At 36.7% G+C, this 27951-nt stretch overlaps 1 protein-coding gene across 6 annotated transcripts; it reads right to left on the bottom strand.

The window, feature by feature from the left end:
* Nucleotides 1–536: 536 nt before the first annotated feature.
* Nucleotides 537–27951, bottom strand: LOC144958111 (uncharacterized). 6 transcript variants are annotated; one of them, XM_078889770.1, is made up of 3 exons: nt 27826–27951; nt 19677–19765; nt 537–2356 (listed from the first exon to the last, which is right to left on the bottom strand). In XM_078889770.1, exon 3 carries the CDS (start codon nt 2164–2166, stop codon nt 949–951), a length of 1218 nt encoding a protein of 405 aa, XP_078745896.1. In that variant the 5' UTR covers nt 2167–2356; nt 19677–19765; nt 27826–27951; the 3' UTR covers nt 537–948. The 6 variants fall into 6 exon arrangements, with proteins under 6 accessions (XP_078745896.1, XP_078745897.1, XP_078745900.1 ...); XM_078889771.1 differs by having other exon boundaries at nt 27803–27876; XM_078889774.1 differs by lacking the exon at nt 19677–19765 and having other exon boundaries at nt 27826–27914.

Genomic DNA, 27951 nt, shown 5'->3' on the forward strand with positions numbered 1-27951 from the left:
GCGGTGAGAGAATGTGAATAAAGAGTCTTTTCAAAGGACTCAACTATGCGCCGTGCGAGGCTCGAACCCAGGACCTTCCGATCCGAAAGCGAGTGTTATACCACTAGACCACATAGCCGCACAACAGCTGATGTCAACCGACTAATATCTCGAAATTGTATGTGGTGACTGTGTTTAATTCCCTAGAGAGGGTTCGATCCCGTCCTGAGCAGTCCTGGACAGTCCTGGGCAGTGTAGAGTCAGACAGGATGACAATCTACCCGGCAACACCAGCAGAATATAATAACTATAAAAGAGATGGATAGGGCTCTACTTATCCGAACCAGCGACCACCTGAGCTCTGGCCCTTCGGTCTTGACAGTGCTCTATAAAACTCAGAGTCTCAACAATCACAGACAATCTTCCAAGTGCTGACAATTCGATCAGTGACTGATAACATTCGGTCTAATTATGTGGTCATCGTTAGATCAATAAAAATGCTTTTAAATAATATATAAAACATGCACATAAAATCAGAATATTAAATCTGACCCTAATTTTCTTGTTCAATATAAGTGGGAGTGGAACTTATTTTATTCATTATTTATCATCAATATCATTGTAAAAGTCATCACCTCAACAACACACGAGCCAAATGGTAGTGCTGATTAATACTTTCTTTTTATGAAACAAGCATGACATCCGTTGAGCAGATTCTATTTCCTTAATCGATTTCTTTATAGAGGAACATCATGTGCGTGAGAGCTGAGTAGTCATGCGAAACGCATATGAGGTTATGAGATTATTTCTTATTAAAATTAATAATTTACAACTTAATAAACATTACATTCTTCGCTAAGCGACCACTACAGTAGAAAACAAACAGCTATGTTTGTTGGAGATGGTTGATGTCGCGTCAAAAAATCCGTATTTTAATTGATCAAATTATATCTACTGGGTTATATAATGTCACTTCTTTGACGATTTGAATAGTTCTTTTGCGACCCCCCTGAACCTTGAACTAGTCTTATAGTAAACAATAACATTGGAAGACGCGTTCAAATTTCCCAGAATATACACAACACTGAATATCACCGACAATGTGTTTTGGTAGGGCCGGCCGATGTTCAAGTCTGGTATGGCTCTCCAAGCAAATGTCGCTGCCAAGAATGGAATGTTACATGCCGACAGAATAGTAACTATAAAAACCATAGTTTTCACAAGCCGGGCGTCTCTTTGACTTAGCGTTGAATTATCATTGGATACAGATTTTAATTTCTTCTTCGTTTTTAATTCATTCGTTGCTAGATTTGTGTTTCCGAACGAGTCATTTGGTTCATGTCCTCCTTTCCCTTTCTCGTTGACGGAAACGGAAGTGTCATTTTCCATTTCCCGGTTTCCAGCTGAGGTGGCGTGCGCTCTAAAACGCGATGCTTTTCTCAGGCCGCGCACCATGACAAACGCACAGACGGTAACAATGATTTGGCATCCCACTGGAACAATGAAGGACATTGACGTGGAATAAAAGACTTCTATCTCTCGACCAAAATCGGAAAACTTGACTCGAAGTCTCTTTGAACTGTTAGTATCCAGTGGTGAGGACGGTTGCCATTTCAGTTGCACGATAGCAGGTAAAAGACATAAACACGCCGCATGAAACAAAAACATGAAAAACAGGAAAATGGCTGTCCTTTTTCGAGTAAAGAGAGTTTGGACTTTGAAGGGGAGTACAATACAACAACATCTCTCCAAAGATAAAAACGCGGTTATCAAAAGGGAACATGAGTATGTGAAGTTACGAACCCATCCAAAAGAGACATAGTGGATGGACGAAAAATCAATTGGGGAGTCTTCCAAAAAGTATTTGACCGCATAGGTCGAACCGGTAAAAAGAGGCATTGCCACTAGAATCAAATCCGATATTGACAATGCAAAGAACCCGAGTGTGATGCTATCACTTAGGCCTTGTCTCCAGTAAACTGCAATGTTGATGACGTTGCCAAATACGCCAATTGCTGCCGTCACAATGAATCCTATGACGTTGATGTAAAGTTCTAAAATTTGTTTTGTTTCATTGTCAATTAGAGGTTGAATAATTTTGTTGTTACTCTCAGTTTCTTCCCTCAGTGTAACGCAGCCATTGAGTGACCTTGACCCTTGCAGATCACAAGAGGCATTGGCATCCATCTCGTTTTCTACAATTTGACTAGTTTTTAAGGGGACAGCTTTTTAAATCCAATTCATTGGGAACTTGTATTTTTACTTTTGAAATAAGAAAACCACTTGATAACAATAGTGTATCCCAGCAACGTTTTAGGAAGAAGAAACAGAATGGCCACTCTTGTTCTGGCAAAGCTTCATTTCATCTTCTAGTACCCTGAAAGTACATGAAATTAAATAAATCAGTCAGTAAATCATGAACATGTAACTGGTTTGTGTGGAATTGTATCATAATATTGGACTAGAACAAAAAGCCCTAAACTGAATTGCAGAGATAAGTTTTGATACTAACATTTAGCAAAGCAGCAAACAAACAAACAAACAAAGAAAAATTATTTTTTTAAAAAACAATAACAAAAATCATCAAAATGGATTATTATTCAGATTGTTCTCACAACACGAAAATCATCCACTGACTGGACTATTTCTCATTGATGACTTTAAGTATGTAGTCCTTTTTGTGGGCTGACACACTGATTTTACAATCCCGAAGAGAAGGGAATGCCCCCCCCCCCTCCCGCAGCTTTCTAACGGCCATCATGTCCAGCAATTAAAACAAACCAAAACTAAAAAAAAACCCCACTAAGATGGAGTTACGAGATGCGTTCAATAAGTATCCAGAATCGTCTCATCACACACAATGTACATACTGAATGGAACGTTCTTCATTGAGCTCTTCAAAATAGTTTCATTGTGAGTTATTAACACAGCGATTCCAACAATCATGAAGAGATTGGAATGTTCTCTCTCACGCCGCCGTGTCAAGCACTCTACGATCTCTATATGAACGTCAACAATGCTTTCAAACAGATTTCCTTTCAGCGCCATTTTAAGTTTCAGGAATTTAAAAAATGTCAAATGGTACTAGGTCACGTGAGAGTGGAGGATGATCAACGGTTTTCAAGCCAGAAAATACTTACTTACTTACTTACTTATGCCCGTCACTCCTAGTGGAGCATAGGCCGTCGACAACAGTCCTCCATCTTCCTCTGTCCTGGGCCATCTTCTCCAACTCTCCCCAGGTGTGTCCCATCCTCTTCATGTCCGCCTCCAGGTGTCGCCGCCAGGTGTTTCTAGGCCGCCCGCTCTTCCGTTTTCCCTGGGGGTTCCATCTCAGCGCCTGCCTAGCGGTGTTATTGGTTGGCTTCCTCAGGGTGTGCCCAATCCATCTCCATCGGCGGCGTCTGATTTCGTCTTCTGCTGGCATTTGAGATGTTCTCAGCCACAGGTCTGCGTTGTTGATCCTGTCTGGCCAGTGAATCTTGAGGATCCTTCTGAGGCAGCTATTGATGAAGGTCTGCACTTTTCCAGTGGTGGTCTTCATGGTCCTCCAGGTCTCCGCTCCATACAAAAGGACTGACTTGACATTTGAATTGAAGAGTCTTATTTTGGTTCGGGTTGACACCACCTTGGAGCTCCAGATGTTTTTTTTAAAGCTGCAATGAAAATGATAACTTGCAAATGCCACATATGTAGGGGCCTTGTCGTGATGTAAAAAAAGCACATCGTCCTAATGTCCAATGATATGATCGCTTTCTTCTTACATTCTCTCTCAAACTGTGCAAACATTTATATAAAAGTGTTAGAGCATATTATATTGACCTTGAAGTACAAATGTTAGATAAACGACGATTCCCCTGCAGTCAAAGAAAGCAAGCAATAACTGTGTGAAGTTCATTGTGTCTGACAGGTCTTCTTTGGAAGCTGCTTTCCCGATATTCTTCCACTGTGATGACTTCATTTTCGTCTATGGGTCGTAACAAAAACCAAGTATAATCACACCTGTTATTATCATCTCTAGAAACGAGTAATCATTCTTACTGGCATTTAAAAGGCTTTGCACATGTTTATCCGTTTTTGCGTTTTCTCAGGTGAGAGAAGCCAAAGCTTTGTTGAAATCTTCCTCATCCTCGGTGCCTTGGATAAAATGCGGTGACACGTTCCAACAGAACATCTTACAACGTTGGCAATGCTAACAATTGAACAACATTGCTAACCGATTAACACAAGTCAAAGTGACACTAGGCTGCTAGAAGCTGTGGACTGTAAAAAGTAATAAGCAAAAATGAATATAACAGCTTCAAAAAAGAACAAAATGCCAAACACGGAACGTTTCGGGCTCAAAACCCTTCTTCAGCCAACAACAAAAAATAATAAACACATAAATACATTACTAAATTCTAGAGATATTTTTAGGCCCTCTCTGTAGAATAATCTTGTTTGGTATAATTTTGTTCTTTTTTTTAAGCTGTAGTATTCATTTCTTTTTGTTTATTGCTAACCGATTGAAAGTTTTCTTTTGTTGCTGCCGATACCTTTCAACAAGAGTTATTTATCCTGGCAAATCGTCGGGCCTGCTTTATAATTGGAAAACCATTCAAAACACCGTGATCTCCTCATTATATCGTATCTAAAAGCCGTCCAAAGCAATTTAAAGGTTTCAGGAGATTTCAAAGATTCACAAATTCTTGTTCAAATCAGCTTACAAAAAAAGCTTTTAAATGAATCGACCAACGGTTTCCTTCTCTAATTGCATTCACCAAATCCGGAGTTTTGCGTGAAATTAACTTTTCAAAACGTGTTCGCAGATTAATGTCTCAATCAAGATTATGATAGCTTCCATTGATGGTGCTCACTTGTGCATCTGTGATGGAACTGGTCTATCTAGATACTTATTTCGTATTTGAGTGTATATATTATTATATGGGAGAGATTTTTTTTTCTAACCAAAAAAACAAAACAAAAAAAAAAAACAAACAAAAAAAAAACAAAATAACATGAAGCCTTGGATCATGATTTCGTTTGTTTTGTTTTTGTTTTGTTTTTTTTTGCTATTTTTTTCGGTGTATTTTTTTGTGTGTTTTTTTTTTTTTTTTTTGTTTTTCACTCGAATGTTGGTAGATATTAAACAAGTTAATCTTGCATCGTATTTTTTATTTTTTTATTATTCTTTTTTGCATTGTTTTTTTTTTTGGTATTGTTTTGTTTTGTTTTTTGCTTTCTCTTGAAGTTAGTACAAGACTATACACATATCATGCTTTACTCCATACAATCCAATTCCTGATTTTCCACTTTACTCCAATATCGTTAGAGCTTATAATCTAAGGCTTCTGTTTTTTGTTTGCTTTTTAGTTGTTTTTGTTTTGTTTTTGTTTTTTGTTGGGGGGGGGGGGTTAAAAAAAATATCTCTCCCATATAATATTATATACACTCGGGACCCCAACTCCAATATTTGTATACAATAAAATTATAGCTCAGTTGGTAGAACACTCACTACACATGTTAAGGGACCAAGATCGATTCCGGGTGCAGTCGAGATTATTTCTGACTCCCCTGTCCACTCAGCAGTGAATGGGTAGCTGAGTCTGTTAGATTTAGCGGAAAGTATTTTGTGATAGACTAGCGTTATATCCAAAGGTTAGCAAGCAATTGTTATTGTCTTTTTCACGCTATAGAAACCGGAATAAACTCCGGCTCCATGGGTCCAAATGGCTCTGAAGGACTACTTAATATTGGAGTAAAACAAAGAACACGAAACAGGATTGTCTGGTATAGTATAATCTGACGATGGAGTAAAGCAAACAATTTTTTAAACCATGAAACCTTGGATTGTATGGTATAGTATTCTGATATTTAAGTTTAAAAAAAACAACACACACACGCGCGAATAATTGGATTGTATAGTATAGTATACTGAACAATTCAGTTTTTTAAAACACACACGAAACTTTGGATTGTACTCTGACATGGAGTAACGAAAAAAAAACCCCACGAAACCTTGAATTGTATATTGTTGTATATTGACATTGGAGTAAAGGAAAAAACCACGAAACCTTGAATTGTATATTGTGGTATATTGACATTGGAGTAAAGGAAAAAACCACGAAACCTTGAATTGTATATTGTGGTATATTGCCATTGGAGTAAAGGAAAAAACCACGAAACCTTGAATTGTATATTGTGGTATATTGCCATTGGAATAAAGGGGAAAAAACACGAAAACCTTGAATTGTATAGTGTGGTATATTGACATTGGAGTAAAGGGGGAAAACCCACGAAACCTTGAATTGCATGGTGTGGTATATTGACATTGTAGTAAAGGGGGAAAACCCACGAAACCTTGAATTGTATATTGTGGTATATTGCCATTGGAATAAAGGGGAAAGAAAAAACACGAAAACCTTGAATTGTATAGTGTGGTATATTGACATTGGAGTAAAGGGGGAAAACCCACGAAACCTTGAATTGCATGGTGTGGTATATTGACATTGTAGTAAAGGGGGAAAAAATCACGAAACCTTGAATTGTATGGTGTGGTATACTGACATTGTAGTAAAGGAAAAAAACACGAAACCTTGAATTGCATGGTGTGGTATACTGACATTGTAGTAAAGGAAAAAAAAAAAGAAACCTTGAATTGCATGGTGTGGTATACTGACATTGGAGTAAAGGAAAAAAAAACACGAAACCTTGAATTGCATGGTGTGGTATACTGACATTGGAGTAAAGGAAAAAAACCCCACGAAACCTTGAATTGTATGTTGTGGTATACTGACATTGGAGTAAAGGAAAATAACCCCACGAAACCTTGAATTGCATTGTGTGGTATACTGACATTGGAGTAAAGGAAAAAAAAAACCACGAAACCTTGAATTGTATGGTAGAAAGAGTATACTCTGACAATGAAGAAAAGCAAAAAATACGAAACTTTGGATTGGTTGGCGTGAAGTATCTAAGGCATGGTGTATACTAACACTAGGGTAAAGCGAAACGTCTTTCTGTGAGCGAAGCGGTTTCATTTTACCTATGTATGAGTACACAAGAAGGGATACTCTTGAAAATCCACAGGTTAATGAATGGTCTTAAAAGTATGAAATTTAATTATTGTTAGAATTTAACACCGGCAAAAAAAAAAAAGATTATATCTAAAAACGATATCAAACAATTAAGTGAGGAGAACAGAATACCTTATACAGTAAACGCTGGTATCTAGCACGCTCTCTCTCTCTCTCTCTCTCTCTCTCTCTATATATATATATATATATATATATATATATATATATATATATATAGAGAGAGAGAGAGAGAGAGAGAGAGAGTGCTCTGGAAAAAAAAACCCCATAATATTTAAAAATTTCGCCAGAAAACTCGCCCTTCAATAAATATTGATCGATTTAAATTACCCTCATCTTGGCAAATATTTTGCGAAGTCTCAGGTTTGAGAGTTTTTGCCAATATGGTGGTCATTTAAATCGATCGATATTTGAAGGACGAGTTTTCTGGCCAAATGTTTGAATATGGGGTTTTCCAGAGTACGGCAGTACTGTATTAACCTTTTAGAATAGCCTATTGTTAGTAACGTCAAGTAGCCACAGTGTAACACAAAATTATGTAAATAACGTGTGATTAGCTTCTTACCTTGACAGATATTCTTATGTGCACCAAGTTTACATACAATAAAAATTAGCCTTCGTGTGAGCAAGAAGAATACACACGGTCAATTTATAGATGGAACGAAATTGAAGTCACTCAGCTCTTTGTTATTGTTTTTAGACAGCCGTTTTAATAATTAGTTCTCGCTATTTTGTGTGTTGGTACGTTGCGTCCGGCTGGCTGATGTTGGCGTATTGTATCTAAACGCATAGCTTCAATACTCTTTTTATCGGGTTGGTTACAGTAGACAAAAATCAATCAAACATAATATCTAGTGTCATGAAAACCAATGGATATTTCGATTTTGCTGTGATTTACACATGCCCTTACAGAAATAACGTCAACATAACATCGCGCTTTGCGTCTCTCTTACCAACTGGGGAAATCTATCGTTTGGTTAATAAGATATCGCTGAAAAAGTGTTAGTATTTCGGCCTCCATACTTTTATATAAAAAATATATATAACCAATACATTTATTTTGATTAAAAGTTCCCCAGTGTCATGGTCTCAAGTGAGTAAAGAGCTACTCGACTATGCATAAAGATATATGTAGAATGAGGCCCCAGAATTTACTAGTTACTATAAATGAAAAACAATTAACGATTTGTTTACAATGAAATAAAAATAATGATGAAATTTAATTAAAAGAGATAAACAGTGATCGTGGCAGTTACAAATAGAGATATGTTTAATTCAGAAAAGTGAGTGGAGCAGGCACTTATGTTGGTAACAACAAGATATGAAGTGAGTAGAAAAGTGCCAGAAGACAATAGAGAATAAAAATTTTTCGCGGCGGTGGTGGGGTTTGAACCTGCGACCTCACCTGCCAGGCGGAGTTGTCGTACCAACTAGGTCGCAGGTTCAAACCCCACCACCGCCGCGAAAAATTTTTATTCTCTATTGTCTTCTGGCACTTTTCTACTCACTTCATATCTTGTTGTTACCAACATAAGTGCCTGCTCCACTCACTTTTCTGAATTAAAAATTCACCCCATACACCGGAGCATACTCAATGTCTCAATCGTTTCTATGTTATATGTTTGTGTTGAGAATATTGGCTATTAAGCTTAACTGCTGGTCAAAATACTTCGCGATGGTGGTGGGCGAACGAATCGGCGGTCCGAAGTGGGTGAGAGAGGGATCTAGAAATGACTTGGGTTTGAAACGAATATTTTTGTGTTCGTGGATAGCTCACACGGTAGAGCCACGCTCTCACCTGCCAGGCGGAGTTGTCGTACCAATTAGGTCGCAGGTTCAAACCCCACCACCGCCGCGAAAAATTTTTATTCTCTATTGTCTTCTGGCACTTTTCTACTCACTTCATATCTTGTTGTTACCAACATAAGTGCCTGCTCCACTCACTTTTCTGAATTAAAAATTCACCCCATACACCGGAGCATACTCAATGTCTCAATCGTTTCTATGTTATATGTTTGTGTTGAGAATATTGGCTATTAAGCTTAACTGCTGGTCAAAATACTTCGCGATGGTGGTGGGCGAACGAATCGGCGGTCCCAGAAGTGGGTGAGAGAGGGATCTAGAAATGACTTGGGTTTGAAACGAATATTTTTGTGTTCGTGGATAGCTCACACGGTAGAGCCACGCTCTCACCTGCCAGGCGGAGTTGTCGTACCAATAAGGTCGCAGGTTCAAACCCCACCACCGCCGCGAAAATTTTTTATTCTCTATTGTCTTCTGGCACTTTTCTACTCACTTCATATCTTGTTGTTACCAACATAAGTGCCTGCTCCACTCACTTTTCTGAATTAAAAATTCACCCCATACACCGGAGCATACTCAATGTCTCAATCGTTTCTATGTTATATGTTTGTGTTGAGAATATTGGCTATTAAGCTTAACTGCTGGTCAAAATACTTCGCGATGGTGGTGGGCGAACGAATCGGCGGTCCCAGAAGTGGGTGAGAGAGGGATCTAGAAATGACTTGGGTTTGAAACGAATATTTTTGTGTTCGTGGATAGCTCACACGGTAGAGCCACGCTCTCACCTGCCAGGCGGAGTTGTCGTACCAATAAGGTCGCAGGTTCAAACCCCACACCGCCGCGAAAAATTTTTATTCTCTATTGTCTTCTGGCACTTTTCTACTCACTTCATATCTTGTTGTTACCAACATAAGTGCCTGCTCCACTCACTTTTCTGAATTAAAAATTCACCCCATACACCGGAGCATACTCAATGTCTCAATCGTTTCTATGTTATATGTTTGTGTTGAGAATATTGGCTATTAAGCTTAACTGCTGGTCAAAATACTTCGCGATGGTGGTGGGCAAACGAATCGGCGGTCCCAGAAGTGGGTGAGAGAGGGATCTAGAAACGACTTGGGTTTGAAACGAATATTTTTGTGTTCGTGGATAGCTCACACGGTAGAGCCACGCTCTCACCTGCCAGGCGGAGTTGTCGTACCAATAAGGTCGCAGGTTCAAACCCCACCACCGCCGCGAAAAATTTTTATTCTCTATTGTCTTCTGGCACTTTTCTACTCACTTCATATCTTGTTGTTACCAACATAAGTGCCTGCTCCACTCACTTTTCTGAATTAAAAATTCACCCCATACACCGGAGCATACTCAATGTCTCAATCGTTTCTATGTTATATGTTTGTGTTGAGAATATTGGCTATTAAGCTTAACTGCTGGTCAAAATACTTCGCGATGGTGGTGGGCGAACGAATCGGCGGTCCCAGAAGTGGGTGAGAGAGGGATCTAGAAATGACTTGGGTTTGAAACGAATATTTTTGTGTTCGTGGATAGCTCACACGGTAGAGCCACGCTCTCACCTGCCAGGCGGAGTTGTCGTACCAATAAGGTCGCAGGTTCAAACCCCACCACCGCCGCGAAAATTTTTTATTCTCTATTGTCTTCTGGCACTTTTCTACTCACTTCATATCTTGTTGTTACCAACATAAGTGCCTGCTCCACTCACTTTTCTGAATTAAAAATTCACCCCATACACCGGAGCATACTCAATGTCTCAATCGTTTCTATGTTATATGTTTGTGTTGAGAATATTGGCTATTAAGCTTAACTGCTGGTCAAAATACTTCGCGATGGTGGTGGGCGAACGAATCGGCGGTCCCAGAAGTGGGTGAGAGAGGGATCTAGAAATGACTTGGGTTTGAAACGAATATTTTTGTGTTCGTGGATAGCTCACACGGTAGAGCCACGCTCTCACCTGCCAGGCGGAGTTGTCGTACCAATAAGGTCGCAGGTTCAAACCCCACCACCGCCGCGAAAAATTTTTATTCTCTATTGTCTTCTGGCACTTTTCTATTCACTTCATATCTTGTTGTAAATAGAGATATGAATATTTTACGTAACTTATGATAATATCTCAGGTTCGTAAGTTTACGTTTCCAGGCAGTTGATGGGCTTGGATGATCTATTCCTCTGATAACAGGATCGGACTCGTAAAATTCCACTTCCAGGCAATTGGTAATGGTTTAATATGTAATCCTTTGACAGCGGGCTCGGGTTTGATCCTTGAAGTTTATACAATCAAAGTTAAAAGCTCCGGCGTCTTAATGGTGTAGATATAATATCTACAAAGTCCCAAAAGATAAAAATCTTACAGTATATAGAAGGAATAGAGCGACTGGCCGTCCGGCATAGATTGTGGAGAGAAAGTGAGTGTCAAATGTTAGACCTATCAGCTTTTATAATAAGTGGCTACGTGACAGAATGTAGAACGAAAAGTATTCACTAATTAGAAATTAATTCGAGGGAAGGCTATAAAAGGAAAGACGATCTAATATTAGAAGGTAAAGTTTATCTAAGCCTACCGAAATATAACTGGAGTGAGATGAATTCAGTTCTTAATAAAATAAAATTTAATAAGATAATTGTGAACAACCTTTACTGTGACACCCCCCACCCACGTTTAAAATATACTCTTTAACCATTATGGGAAAGATAGATTTTACAAACGGAAGTAAATTTACTATCATGATACTCTAGCATTAATCCATTGTTATGATTTGTGCTACAATTAAATTATTTATTAACTAGACATGGAAATGTTTATATTAACGTAGGTATATGAATGGGTGACAATAACAATGAAAGATTGTGATTACAAATCATTGTGATGAACAACATGATGGCAATGTGATTACAAATCATTGTGATAAACAATAGTGATGGCAATGAAGCATGATTTAAGTCGATGATATGAAGGTAATTTACTGAATGAAATGAATGAAAATGTAAATGGAATATTGACATTTCAATTATTAATCATAAATGAGTGAAAATTCATAACAATAATAGATAAAGAGAAGATTTCCCAAATCATGAATGGGTATGGTATATATATCCATACAATGCTCAATGTTACATTAAGTTGGGTCATCATGTTTACAAATAAAATTATCGAATTTGTGCGTTCTGATTTGGCATAGTTTGCGAGGTAACTACCAGTATGCATGGGAGGTTAAGTTATACCCTTCTCACGTGTTTACACTAATCGAGAAAGTAGGTCGGCGTGAATATTTTCACAGCCTGGTATGTGAGAGATACTGAAAGTGTAATTTTGCAAAAATAGACTCCACCTTAGTACTCTACTATTATTCATTTTGTTATTTCTTATGTACGTGAGTGGTTTATGGTCCGTTTCGACCACACACTCTTTTAGCAGTAGATATCTGCTGAATGTCTTTAAAGCAAAGACGATGGCCAGTCCTTCACGCTCTATTACAGAGTATCGTGATTCTCTGTCCAATAATTTTCTGCTTGCATATAAGGAAGGCATTAGAGTTCCCTCATGTTCCTGTAATAGTACACCTGCGATGCCCTTATCAGACGCGTCAGTTCTTACAACAAATTCTTTTGATATGTCGGGTAATTTAAGAATTGGTTCTGAACAGAGTAATGCCTTTAATTGGTTAAAGCTATTCTGACACACTTCTGTCCAAACAATTTTGTTCGGTGACCCATTCTTTGTCAGATTTGTTAGCGTGTGTCGCGATGTGCGCGAAGTTGTAAATGTATTTCCTGTAAAAATTTAGGAGCCCAAGTACTTTGCGTACTTCTTTTTTTGTCTTAGGTGGTTGCAATTGTGCGATTTTTGTTTGTTTTTCTGTCTCGGGTATCTGTGTCCCATGACCAACGGTATGATTAATCCTGCATTTGAAGCTTCGATATTAGTAAACATAGGTTGCGACACTGTGTCTCTATCAAAATATTTTTTTAGCATATTTGCATGGAATGTCTTTGTTGTGTTGTTAATTTTAATCTCGTAATTAACATTAGATTTTACTGCTGTTATTTTGAATGGTCCTTTCCATGTAGCTAAAAGTTTACTCGAGTCATCGGGTAAGAGTATTAGTACGTTGTCACCAATCTCAAATTTTCTTGATTTGCTTTTGCGATCAGAGTATTCCTTGTATTTCTCTGCTTTTTTAGTGACGGATTCCTGTGCTAGCTTACATGTGTCCTCTATTCTGTCTTTCAGGTTTCTTACATATTCGTAGGCAAACATAATTTTGTTATTGTCCTCCTCATTCCCTTTACAAATGTCGGCTACTATATTGATCGGGCCGCGAGGTGATCGTCCATACATCAACTCAAATGGGGAGTAGCCTGTAGATTCTTGGGGTATTTCTCTATATGCAAATAGGATTGCTGGTAAGTATCTGTCCCAATCATCTGGTTTTTCTGCTGACACTTTTCTTAACATATTCTTTAGAGTGCCATTAAATCTTTCACAAAGACCATTTGCTTGGGGGTGGTAGGGAGTTGTGAATGAGTGTTGGATTCCCATGAGTTTCATGGTTTCATGCATCATATGTGATGTAAATTGGGGTCCATTGTCCGACAGTATCTCATTTGGTATGCCTATTCTGGTAAAAATTGTCATCAATGCTTCAGCTATGTGATCCGATGTAGTTGATTTCAATGCTATCGCTTCTGGCCACCTGGTTGCGTAATCGACTAGTGTTAGTATGTGTGTATGGTTTCTATCTGATTTTGTTAAAGGGCCTATAATGTCAATTGCAACTTTTTGAAAAACTTTTTCAATAACTGGGGTTGTCTCTAATGGCAATCTCGGTATTCTGCCTTTTGCGAGTCTTCTTTGGCATGTGTCACAAGATTTCACATATTCTCGGACGTCTTTAGTAATTCCAGGCCATGTGAAATTCTCGGATATTCTCTTCAATGTGGAAGAGCTCCCAAGATGTCCAGAAGTTATTGAATCGTGCGCTATTCCAAGGATTTTGTTTCTGTAAATACTTGGCGTGACCAGTTGTTTAGCTATTTTATTTCTTTTCCTATGTAACCTGAACAGAATATCTTTTTCAATGATGTATTCAACTTTTGATTTCGTCCCTTTGTTTGCGATATTGAAATATGAAGTTAAAGTCGGGTCCTTTTTCTGTTCTTCAATGAACCTGTTCCTGTCAAATTGTTGTGGTTCTAGAGAAATAGTCATTGGCTTCTCTGTTGTCTTAGTCATCTTTCTTGTTTCTGCTAGACAAGCTGTTTCTTGGGTTAATGACCATTCTTTTACATCTGTTGGGTTGTCTTTAAGACCTTTTATATTGCCAACAATAACATCAGCGACGGGGTTGGGAAGTATACAGCATTCCACTATTCCTGTATAGTATGGGGTTTCTATGTACACGTTAGCTGTTTCAAAGGTTTCGACTGTGCCACTGAATGTGATGCATTGTACCGTTTTTCCAGTTTTGTCTTCGTCATTGATCAAAGATGCTTTTATTCCTACTGTACTGCATCCTGTGTCTCTCAATATTTTGCAATCAGTTCCATTAGCTTTGCCTTCACAAAAAAATAGCGATCCTGATTTGTGAGTTTGTGTTAAAAGTGACATACCTTTCACGCAATACACATTTATATTTTCTCCTGACATTACTCGTGTCTGATTGTTTACACTTGTTTGGAGTGATGCATTTGCAGTTTCTTTTGGATATCCCACGATTTTGTAACATTTGTCTGCTGTGTGGCCTTTCATTCCACAATATTGACATTTAATTATAGGTTTGTTGGTTTTCTTATACTCAGTATTATTGTCAGTGCTATTTCTTGTTTTGTTTTGATAGGGTCGGCTATGGTCTCTATTGAACTGTTTGTTCCATGGTTTGTTACTATGATCATCTTGTTTCACTTGCGTGTTCCGAGTGATTGATCGGCTCGTTCTATTTGAGTACTGAACTTTAGGTGTACCTGGACTCTGAGCAGCAGCAGCGTAGTATGGTTCCTTCAATGTTCTGCTAAGGGGTGTCAATGGATGTGCGCTGTTAAAGTTTTCTGCGTAGATTTTTAATTTGTCCAAGTTTTCTGGCTTTCTCTCTTTAAAGAATGCGACTAAATTTGGGTTGCAAGCTTGATAGATTCGATTCTTCAGCGTGAGATAGTAAAGGCCTGCAAAGTCGTCTTGTTTTACGTTTGCCAACTCAAGCCACCGATTTAGAAATTGAGTAATTCGGTTCACGAATGTATTAAAGTCTTCTCCACTTTCCGGTTTTGCAGTGTGAAACCTTTCCTGGTAACCATCTTCCGTTAATCTAAATCTTTTTAGTAGAGCGTCTTTAATTTTACCATAATCATCTGCATCTTCAGTTGTTAAGGTATAGAAAACTTTTAGCGGTTCTCCAGATAAGCAGTTAATCAAGGCTGTGGCCCATTTGCTTTCTGGCCAACGATAACCTTTAGCCTGAACTTCGAATCGGTGTAAGAAGGATTCTATGCAGTCTGAGCGTTCATCGTATGTTGGCATGCGTGGAAGTTTCACGAAAAATTCATCACTATTATTATGTTTTCTTTCATGACCGGTTTTTGTTTTTTCAATTTCCAGCATCATTTGGGTCCTTTTGGTTTCTTCTTCTGATAAAGCTATTTGTCTTTTTAGTTCCCTTTCTTGGACTCTTTCTTTTCGTTCTTCTCTACGTATTCTTTCTTCGTGTTCTTTTTCTTCTCTACGAATTATTTCTTCTTTTTCTTCTTTTATTTTCTCTTCGCACCATGAAAATATTCTTTCCTGGGGTATTTCTAAGTCCTTTGCGAGACTTAAGTATCTTTTATATGCTTCCATTTTTGCAATAAATTAGTTACGATGTTTTATATATATTATATTGACAGGATACTGTTACTGACTGTTTTATTTATTTACACTTACTGGAATGAACTGTTCTATTTTTAGAAATCTCTCTCTCTTATTTCAACTTATTATGTATGTTGAATTTGATGCCTTTTATCGTTATATCTTATAAAGCAATGTGTCAATACAATGCGGAGTTATGACTTGAGTCAATAACAATGTGTCAATCGCGTGTACTCTAAACTATGTTACTACGAAAAATGTATCACCAATGTGTGTGACTCGTCGTTAGTTTGTGTACAATTATTCGCAATGACGCTAATATACTAGAGTGTGATAACAATAATAGGATGCCAAAATAATCCCAAGTTATCTATCACTAAATATAACACGACGGCTAGGAGACTCCTTTTATTATTATTTAGTTTTTAAAGACTCACTTTTCAGAACATAATATATAAGTGGTTTTCGGTAACAGTAATATGCCAAAAATGCATTTAAAACAAATCACTATGCAAAACAAATCACGATGTCTATAGTTACTATGTGATGCCCAACTCATGTAAAAGAGAATAATGAAGGATATATTTACCAACTCAGTTCGTGGCTGGGACCTCTCTCTTGTTCAATGGTTGTTCAACAATTGTAATTAGGCATTGAAGAGTGTTTAACAGTGATGTCTGAAATACAAAACAATAAAATATCGTAAGATTTACAATAGTTACAACATGTGTTCACAACACTGAGTGATTGGTTGATAGGTGAATGAATCGTTATGGAATGTAAACATATTGAAAACAATTCATGAATGAGGCAAACAACAAAATGAAATGAGTGATATAATAACAAAGTGGACAAGGAATGAATGAATGAATGAATGAAAAACTGAGTGAATAGATGAATGAATGAATGGATAATGTATGAATGAAAGAATGAAGGGAGGAATAAATGTATGAATGATTGGATAAATGAGTGAATAAACGAATGAATGGATGAATGAATGAATGAATGAATGAATGAATAAATGAATGAACAATGAATGAATGAATAATTTATAAATGAATAAATGAATGAAGGAATGAATCAATAAAACGCTATTCAATTTGAATGAAAGAATGAATGGATAAATTGCTATTCCATTTAAATGAAGAAATGAAAAAGAAAAAAAAATTAATCCTGTAAATAGGGAGTTCAATTAAAATATGATCAAGTGGGGCAATTAAGGGTTTTACAATTTAAACTTTAAAGTTAGATGAAATAGATATATGTAACTAAATAAATTCAATTCTTTATATGTGTCCCCTCCAAAATGTCATGGTCTCAAGTGAGTAAAGAGCTACTCGACTATGCATAAAGATATATGTAGAATGAGGCCCAGAATTTACTAGTTACTATAAATGAAAAACAATTAACGATTTGTTTACAATGAAATAAAAATAATGATGAAATTTAATTAAAAGAGATAAACAGTGATCGTGGCAGTTACAAATAGAGATATGAATATTTTACGTAACTTATGATAATATGTCAGGTTCGTAAGTTTACGTTTCCAGGCAGTTGATGGGCTTGGATGATCTATTCCTCTGATAACAGGATCGGACTCGTAAAATTCCACTTCCAGGCAATTGGTAATGGTTTAATATGTAATCCTTTGACAGCGGGCTCGGGTTTGATCCTTGAAGTTTATACAATCAAAGTTAAAAGCTCCGGCGTCTTAATGGTGTAGATATAATATCTACAAAGTCCCAAAAGATAAAAATCTTACAGTATATAGAAGGAATAGAGCGACTGGCCGTCCGGCATAGATTGTGGAGAGAAAGTGAGTGTCAAATGTTAGACCTATCAGCTTTTATAATAAGTGGCTACGTGACAGAATGTAGAACGAAAAGTATTCACTAATTAGAAATTAATTCGAGGGAAGGCTATAAAAGGAAAGACGATCTAATATTAGAAGGTAAAGTTTATCTAAGCCTACCGAAATATAACTGGAGTGAGATGAATTCAGTTCTGAATAAAATAAAATTTAATAAGATAATTGTGAACAACCTTTACTGTGACACCCAGTTAAATCGTTTCTCAGCAGTCTTTTAGTCTGAGTTACCGAACCGTGACGTCAGTGATTTCACGGCGGGTAATCTTAATCTTGGGTATTCTTTGCAACACATCACTGTGAACTTTTCATCAAAATAAGTTTATTGGACATATTTTTATTTTATAAAATATGTATAGAATAACATTTTGAAAAGTGATTTCTCAAATATTACAATTAGCAAAACGATAGATTTCCCCAGTTGATAAGAGAGACGCATGCTCAATGATATGTTGATGTTCTCTCTGTAAGGGCATGTGTGATTTACACACAAAATGTTGTGAGCTCAAATTCATACTGTTTGAAACAGAGTTAGTCCTCATTCGCATTTCACACCGCTTCCAACTTTTTCTGGGCTGTATTGTAAACGGATTGACTGTGAAATTAGAGACATTGAGATTTCACAATATCAACTCATTTCATTAACCAAGCCAGGTGGCACGTGTACGAGGGTAACTATATTATACGTTTCTGAAATCGGGTAGAAGCAGTAAAGATAGATCTGTAATTCTTTTTGCAAACCTAAAACATCTTTTAGTGGAAATTCCCACAAATTTTCATGCATTTACTTTCAAAATTTTTGAGCACAATAAACCAATATGTGACGTCATATCCCATTAATTGTGTCAACAACAATAGATAGAATGAAATTGATGTCACTTAGCTTTTTGTTATGGTTTTAGCCAGCCATTTTTATGAGTAATTCTCACTAAATTGTATTAATCAGACTATAAACGTTTAAGGTTACACAATATTTTGTGTGTTAGTACGGAATATCCGGCTGGCATTGTTATGAGATTTTTAAAAGTAAACGCATAGCATCAATAACCGGCTACTCTAATCGTTGTTTAGGAGGATGTCGAACTCGTCATTATCGCTTTTACCCAAAGCGTCGTTTCCCCATTGTTTACATCTTCTACCGACAAAACACCGCCCTTCTCGGAAGAAATGAGGGCAAAATTTTAGCGCAACCGTAAAACCAAAATTTGCAGGATACAATGTGACTCGCAATATAATCCGTAAACTGTTTTTTTTTTGCCGGAAGCACTCCGTCTGCGTTATATGAAAATATAGGCATTTTTGTTCCAACCGTGAAATACGACTGTGAAGTTGTATGAACCGTAAACGCTCCTCATATCTCTCTCTCTCTCTCTCTCTCTCTCTCTCTCTCTCTCTCTCTCTCTCTCTCTCCTCTCTCTCTCTCTCTCTTCTCTATATTATATATATATATATATATATATATATATACTATCCTATCTATCTATTACTATCTATCTATCTATCTATCTATTCTATCTATCTATCTATCTATCTATCTATCTATCTATCTATCTATCTATCTATCTATCTATCTATCTATCTATCTATTTATCTATTTATCTATCTATCTATCTATTTCTTTCTCTTCTTCTCTTGCACCCATCACAACATCCTTCCGGAAGATATTTTAGTGCGATCAAAATTTGAAGGATACAAACAAAGACAATCACATATTTTGATCTGTTGAACTGTTTTACAGGGCGCACTCTGATTGTGTTATATATTATATAGGTTTTGTTTATACTATGTGAATGTGGTTTCTTAGAAGGATGTTAAGAATCTCATGGACAGAGAAGAAAACCAATGAAGAAGTGTTAGAGCAAGCTGAAACTAAAAGGTTATTAATTCGTACAATAAGAAAAAGAAAAATGCAATTTTTAGGGCACCTAAATCGACATAAATGTATTGAACATCTTGCTCTCACAGGAAAGATGGAAGTTAAAAAGAGTAAAGGTAGACCAAGAAAAACATATTTGAATAGTTTGAACAGCTGGGTGACAAAGAAACAGAAGAGTAATATTAGTTTTCTGAGGTTATCTAATCAGAGAGATGAATGGCGTACCGTGATCACCGATGTCTGGCACAGACTTGGTACTTGAAGAAGAAGAAGATGTGAAGTTGTATGAACTGTAAAAGCACTCTGTCGGGAGCCTAAAAAGGGATATATAAAAAAAAAGCTAAATTGATTTTAGACTGATCCATTGATTGAATTGATAGTATGAGTTTTAGTAAAATAAAAATCCTCACCAAATCACTCTTTTCATCACACAAAACTGCATTCAATCTTAACCATCTATAGTCTGATAAAGAGAAATTAATGACGAAGTAATCACCAAATTGACGGTCTAAAACAAACAACAAAGATCTGAGTGACGTCAATTCCATTGGAACTCGTGATTGGATAAAATAAATCCAATGCTTCAGGGATGAAATGTGCGAGTTTTCCATTAAAAGCAATTAATTATACCCCCCCCCCCCCAACAAACACACACACACACACACACACACACACACACACACACACAGCTGTTTATTCTGACATAAAACTTTTTTTTAATTTTGGCTAGAAAACTTTTGATTTAAACATCAATAGATTGAAATGACCCCCAGCGTGTCAAATTGAATCAAACCTTTCACCTCTTTGAAGACATATATATATATATATATATATATATATATATATATATATATATATATATATATATGTATGTATAGAAATAGAGAGAGAGAGAGAGAGAGAGAGAGAGAGAGAGAGAGAGAGTTTTTGGACATTTAGGTTTCAAAGTTTCAAAGTTTATTTAATCTTACGCTTTCGCCAATAATTCATACAATTTGATGACATCATACATGAAAGTGAGAAAAAAGGTGAATGGAACCCAAAAAAAATGATACCATTAATAACCACAAAAATAAAACAACCGTAGTACCACCAATACTTATGATAATAATAATAATAATAATAATAATAATAATAATAATAATAATAATAATAATAATAATAATAATAATAATAATAATAATAATAATAATAATAATAATAATAATATTAATAATAATAATAATAATAATAATAATAATAATAATAATAATAATAATAATAATAATAATGATAACAATAATAATAATAATAATAATAATAATAATAATAATAATAATAATAATAATAATAATAATAATAATAACAGCGATAATATCTAGTTTTGTTTTTGTAAATGAGGACCACGCTTATACCCCATTTGTTGACAATAAGGAAGATAGGAATTATATCATGGTAATTCTGTTTCGGATAAAAGTCAAGTTGAGGGTTAGTTCTATCGATTGATGTTTGAGGTTCGCAATTTTTAAGATGTCTTTTGTCATGGTATGGCAGTAAAGTAGTCATAATTTGTTATGTAATTAATATTATGTAAATGGTGCTGCTTGAATCTCAAAGAAATAAATAGCAATTTGAAATTGAATGTAAGCTTCAATTTGATATACGAAAACTGATAAAATGGACGTTTCGGATTTCTCCTTTATCAACAAAACAGGATGAATGAAACACTACAGACGAATGGGATAATGTGGTCGTGGCGTTGTGAACAACGCCACGACCACATTATCCCATTCGTCTGTAGTGTTTCATTCATCCTGTTTTGTTGATAAAGGAGAAATCCGAAACGTCCATTTTATCTGTTTTCGTATATTAAATTGAAGCTTACGTTCAATTTCACATTATTATTCGTGTTAATTAATATAAGTCATCTGTGTAAAAACGTTGTCATCGGACAAGACGGACTTGAGGGATACTGAAATTCATTTATTTCAGCAGCTCGTTAAAATTGCGTATTGATGCTATGCGTGTAGGTAAAAATACTAACAACATCCGCCAGCTGGACATAACTTACCAATACACGAAACTATGTGTAACCTCGACCTTTTATAGAACTAATCATAAAAATGGTTGTCTAGATTTTTTTAAAGAACTAAAAGCTGAGTGGCGTCAATTTCGTTCCGTTCCTTCTATTGGGTGAATGCATTTATAGATTAAAACCAGTTTCCGTTATATAGATTATATTTCATGGTATGAACATCTTGAGTATGTCTTGTGTGTGGTCTGTCATTGTAGCATTGATATTTGTATTGAAAAGGCGCCTAGAGCTGTTTGTATATAAGCATAGTATAAATGATTTGCAAAATTTTATTAATATCATCTGGGTGGGCAGATGTTGTGAGATTTAAGATTACATCGTGATATTTCTATTCTTTGTTTTCATTAACACCGTGATATTTTCATTATCAGATTTCTTAAAAAACCATGATATTTTTATTCTCTGTTTTCATTGTCCTGTGATATTTCTATTCTTTGTTTTCGTTGACACCGTGATGTTTTCGTTCTCTGTTTTCATTGACACCATGAAATGTTTATTCCCTCTTTTAATAACACCGTGATATTTTTATTATCTGTTTTCAATGACACCGTGAGTTTGTTTTTTTCTCTGTTTTTATTGACACCGTCATATTTTCTTTCTCTGCTTCCATTGATACTGTAATATTTTTATTCTGTTTCATTGACATCGTGATGTTTTCATTCTGTCTTTTTATTGACACTGTGATATTTTTATGTTTTCATATTTTATTTTTATTCTCTATTTTCATTGAAACCGTGTTATTTTTATTATCTGTTTTAATGCCACTGTGATATTTTTATTCTCTGTTTACATAGACGTCGTGATATTTTTCTTCTCTGTTTTCGTTGACACCGTGATAAATTTATTCTCCGGTTTCAATTATACCGTGATATTTTTATTCTGTTTTCATCTGGACCTTCTCCACAGCCTATATTACTCACCATTATGGATATAGGTGCCTGCTCTACATTATTTCTGAACTTCTCTAATAGATTATAAATGTGAAAACAATCTGTCTTGAAACCTAAAATCCAATTCCCTTCAACACTGTATTGTGGGCAGGGAGGTACTCACCGTGTCTTCTATCTCCCTATATCTGTTTTCCAACTTGCTTTCTGTCTTTGTCTTGGAATGAGATTACTTGGTTTTGTTCTGACCCTGGTCGGATACCCTGGCTGGGAGGGAAACAGTCAAATGTATAGTTAGAGTTTTGGGAGATGATATTTTTTTTTCCTTGTAAATCATCTCTCTGTTTTGCATTGTATTGTTTTGTTTACAAATTATATATGATTTGTAAACATTTGAGTGTATCCCTCTTACTTGGGACCTGTGTTTGTGTCTGGATGAGACTTTTAGGTGATCTCAAACTAAGTACTTTGATAATGTGCTCTTGGAATCTACATCTGTTTCCTACTTTCCCCTTTGTCTTACCTTTTCTTATGTGCTTAAATTGTAATTCAAGAACTCTTTACTGTCCCATTTTATTCCTTTTTTAATTTACACTGTGTTCAAACATTTTGATAAATACTCACAAATTGGTTAGCTGACTGATTCGGCTGCTTGGCATGTACGGCATTAATGGTGGCTGTGGTTGGGGCTCACTGTTTGTAACAGCGTGTCAGACCCTCATTCGTGGCACGATCTTAAAAACAATGAGCCGCAACTAGCTATTTTTATTCAGACTCCAAGTCCGTTTGTCTGAAGGTGTGTCACAAATTTCATGTTTGTGCGGCTAGTGGTCTAGTGGTATGACACTCGCTATCGGATCGGAAGGTCCTGAGTTCGAGCCACGCACTCGGCGCACAGTTGAGTCCTTGGAGAAGGCTCTTTACTCACATTCTCTCACCGTACTCAGGTGTAAAATGAGTACCTGGCCGTTAACAGCGTTGTCTTTGTCCGAAAAATTGTAAAATCGCCTAACAGGTGTCATCTCCCGTCCTACATGTTAAATGTTGCTGCTGGCCAGGGACCCCTTGTAAAGCGCTTTGAGCATGTTCAGAGGATATTGCGCTATATAAAAGCTCAATTTTTAAAAACATTATAAAGTTTGTCTTCTTCAATCAAAATAAACTCTTGGATACAATCATTAATCAGCATTTTAAATCATCAACATAATCTGTCTGTACAATTTTTTTTTTAAAATCATCTTCCCTTTTTCTTTACTCTTTGTCTTTTCTTTTTTTTATATATAATCCCAGGTGCTCATAATAGTTGAGTAAGTTTTGATAAGCATTATTGGAAATGTGACCAACCCCGTCATACTGGTGTCATGTTGGGATAAAGCAGATGCCAAAATAGGAATATTATACAATTAAAAGAGATCAGATATTATGTGACCCACCGTCTCAAAGCGTTATTATGTCGGGATGAATTGGACCCTGGGAAATGAATGGAGAATTTTACATTGGCGTGAAATACCAACTTTGAGTTTGGTTTTGTGTTGTTGGGTTTTTTTCTTTTGTCCTTTGTTTATGTTTTTTTTTTTGTTTTGTTTTTGATTTGTTTATCTGTATGTGTTAATTTGGGGGGGGGGGGGGGGGGGAGGGGGGTTCTTTCTTTTTTTTTTTTCTTTTTCTTTCTTTATTTTTATGAGAGAAGGGGGGGGGGGGGCAAATTGGAAATTTGTACTTATTCTCTAATATAACGAATAAAAAAGTAGCCACATTTTCATATTCTTGGCATCTAATAGACCCTTAGATAACCACGCCTCTCGGACAATCGTCATAATGCAAACAATGACAGTGATTGGTAAACAAACCAAACTATAGATAGTTCGAAGATGATGTCACTCAGGTCTTTGTTATTGTTTTTTGCCATCCGCGTTTATGAGTAATGCTCACTGAACTGTATTAACCTGACTATAATCGTTCATGGATACACACAGTCTCGTGTGTTGGTCCGTTATCCGTCCGGATGGCAATGTTATGAGCTTCTTAGCCAAGCACATACTATCTATAGATAGTTCGAAGATGATGTCACTCAGGTCTTTGTTATTGTTTTTTGCCATCCGCGTTTATGAGTAATGCTCACTGAACTGTATTAACCCGACTATAAACGTTCATGGATACACACAGTTTTGTGTGTTGGTCCGTTATACTTCCAGATGGCAATGTTATGAGCTTCTTAGCCAAGTGCATACTATCTATACATGTTTTACTATCGATGGTATGTGTCTAACTAAAAAAAACACATTGTTCTACCGCTTGATGAATAAAACCAACACAGACATCTTTGTGTAAACTTAAACGTTTATAACATGATCGAGAAAACCGTATGATAACTTAATCACCCATTTGGCGGTATGACAACAATAACAATGATCAGAGAAAGGTCGAATTAAATTCATTCACGTTATTGTTTGTAAACAACGAACTATGTTTGTCCGAGCACGTGTGAAGGTGTGTCACAAACTTTATGTTTTGATTGGTCACAAATCTACTGTTTAATTCCATTTCAACCACTTGATAAATCGCGAGAGTCACAAATTTCAAATTTTAGTTTATGCACCTTATGACATTCATTCTCTCTTTTTTTTAAATAATAAATTACTGAGTTTCATATTTTGTAACCCAAAGATCTGGAAAAGCGTGTATGAACGTAGACATAGTTAAGTTATAGCCTGACACTGAAACCCAAAAAGACAGGCATTTTGACGTCATTATTTGGTTTTTGCATCGCCTAGTGAGTTGTCGTTAGTAGTGCTCATGGAAACAAGTGGTTCCATTGGTTGAACTATTGAATACAACTCACGATTTGTTTTCTTTTGTGGCCAAAGACTGGCATTTTGACGTCATATTTTGGTCAGTGTCAGGCTGTAAGTTAACGATGGCTACGGTATGAAACACTGCCAGACAAATTAGAGCGAAACATACAAACAGGGAAAAAAATATCCTCCAAAAATCTTAAACTTGCTGATAACCGGTCAGACGTGCTACTATTACACCACAGAGGGTACCCAATAGTTGAGACGATTTAATCGTAGCCATCGTAAAGTTATAGCCTGACCGTAGCCATCGTAAAGTTATAGCCTGACCGTAGCCATCGTAAAGTTATAATCTGACACTGACCAAAAAATGACGTCAAAATGCCAGTCTTTTGCCACAAAAGAAAACAAATCGTGAGTTGTATTGAATAGTTCAACCAATGGGACCACTTGTTTCCATAAGCACTACTAGCGACAACACACTAGGCGGTGCTAAAACCAAATAATGACGTCGAAGACAAAAATGGCAACTTGCTGACAAATAAAGATGAAGTAACTAAAAGATGGACTGAATACTGCAGAGACCTGTACAACATAGAGCTATATACAAGCAATTCAGTACTTCGTCCAATTTGTCATATAGGGGAAGTGAGCGATAATACCCCACCCATTTAAAGGAAGAAGTTGAAGCAGCAATAAAAAGCCTTAAACCTAATAAGTCACCAGGAATTGACAACATACCATCTGAACTGCTAAAATACGGCGGAGAAGAAGTAATAAACGTGTTCACAATGCTCTGCCAAAAGGTATTAGATCAGAAAGAATGGCCCAAAGAATGGACACAATCCATCGTCATACCCCTCCCAAAGAAAGAGAACTTAAAACAATGCAAGAATTACAGAACAATAAGCTTGATAAGCCATCCAAGCAAAGTCATGCTCCGGATAATCCATAACAGAATGAAATCTAGAACAGAAGAAATACTGGCAGGTCAAACAACACAGTCCTGGTAAATGACCAATTAGGAACTCCTTTCAACACTATTGTAGGAGTCAGACAGGGCTGCATATTATCTCTGATGCTATTCAATATATTCCTTGAAAGCATTATGCAAAATGTGCTGGAGGGTTACCACACCTCGATATCCATCGGCGGCCGCCCGTTGTCTAATTTAAGATTTGCGGACGATATTGACCTACTGGCAGGCACAGAACCAGAACTACAAGACTTAACAAACCGTCTAGCTGAATGTACATCGCAATACGGAATGGAAATTAGTACCGAAAAGTCACAAATCTTGGTGAACAGCAACACAGAAAGCAACACAAACATCACAGTGGGAAATGAAAAACTAAAAGAGGTCTCGACATTCAAATATCTAGGTGTTACACTAAGTAAAGATGGGACTAGCACAATTGAAATTCGAAAGAGAATTGCAATGGCAACATCAGTGATGACTCATTTAACAAAGATTTGGAAAAGTAGCATGAATCTTAATGTAAAGGTCAAACTGTATAAATCACTGGTGTTGTCAACCTTGTTGTACGGATGCGAAGCCTGGACACTTACAATGGATGCACAACGGCGCATAAGGTCCTTTGAAAGCAAGTGCTATAGAAGACTGCTACGCGTGTCATATACGGAGCATCGCACACACGAAGACGTCCTGGAAGAAATAGAAGCTCGGGCAGGCCCACAAGAACATCTTCTAGTGACTGTGAAGCGCAGAAAACTGTCCTGGTTTGGACACCATACTCTACACGATAGCCTGAGCAGGACAGTCCTAGAGGCACAATCGAAGGTCAGCGCAGAAGAGGGCGCCAAAGGAAGATGTGGCAAGACAATATCAAAGAATGGACAGAGATGTCGGTTCCGGAGCTGCTACATAGGGCTAGTAACAGGCAGGCATGGAGGAAGACTGTACAACTTCTGCTTCACGCAAGTCCCCCCGATGACCATCCGGTCATGGGATTGAGTGAGTGAGTGAGTGAAGTTTTGGGGAAAATCCTGAAAATGGCTGGTAAGGATAGAGTTAACACAGCTTCTATGAAGAAAATGTTTTAATCAAGTACACTTTTTCTTCTATCTACTACTACTACTACTACTACTACTACTACTACTACTACTACTACTACTACTACTACTACTACTACTAGCGGGCGAAGTGGCCGAGTGGTTAAGGCATTGCACTATGACCCGGAAGGTCTCGGGTTCGAGTCCCACTTTTTTCCCCTTGGGAAACATTAACCCCCTATTTGTTCACTTGGACAACATGAGTGATTCCTCTTGACATCAGACATCTTGTTTGATGAATTATCTATATTCCTTCGTGGAATGCCTAAGCGACGATATCTTTGATATCGTGGCGCAAGGGCATACCGTCAACTGGGGCTACTAAGGCCACCCGGGGTAACTTAGGCCACTTACTGAAAACAAGATTGCTTATTTTAAAAGATAAATTATATGCAGCTTTTATTTTTTAAATAATTAGAACCCACAAGATCTAATAAGCACTCATGAATTTAACTTTTTTTAAAAGCCTAAGTAATCCTGGATGGCCTCAGTAACCCCGGTTGACGGTACTTTTTTTTTTACATCTAGTAAACTCGGCTATCTACACTGATATGAGTCCGTCGATTATTTGGGGGGAAAAAGAAGAAAAGATAAAATAATTCAAGAATTCCTCGAGCTCAAACTTTAAGTTCTCGAAGAGTCACGTAACCCCTAATATTAGCTAGTTATCA

The sequence above is a fragment of the Berghia stephanieae genome, chromosome 12, assembly GCF_034508935.2.
Source record: "Berghia stephanieae isolate SIO BIC M18660-M18661 chromosome 12, UCSD_Bste_1.3, whole genome shotgun sequence".
Classification (NCBI taxonomy): Eukaryota; Metazoa; Mollusca; class Gastropoda; order Nudibranchia; family Aeolidiidae; genus Berghia; species Berghia stephanieae.

What these genes read in the sequence shown, in the direction of transcription:
- LOC144958111 (XM_078889770.1), bottom strand. Translation starts at nt 2,166, where the DNA reads ATGGATGCCAATGCCTCTTGTGATCTGCAAGGGTCAAGGTCACTCAAT.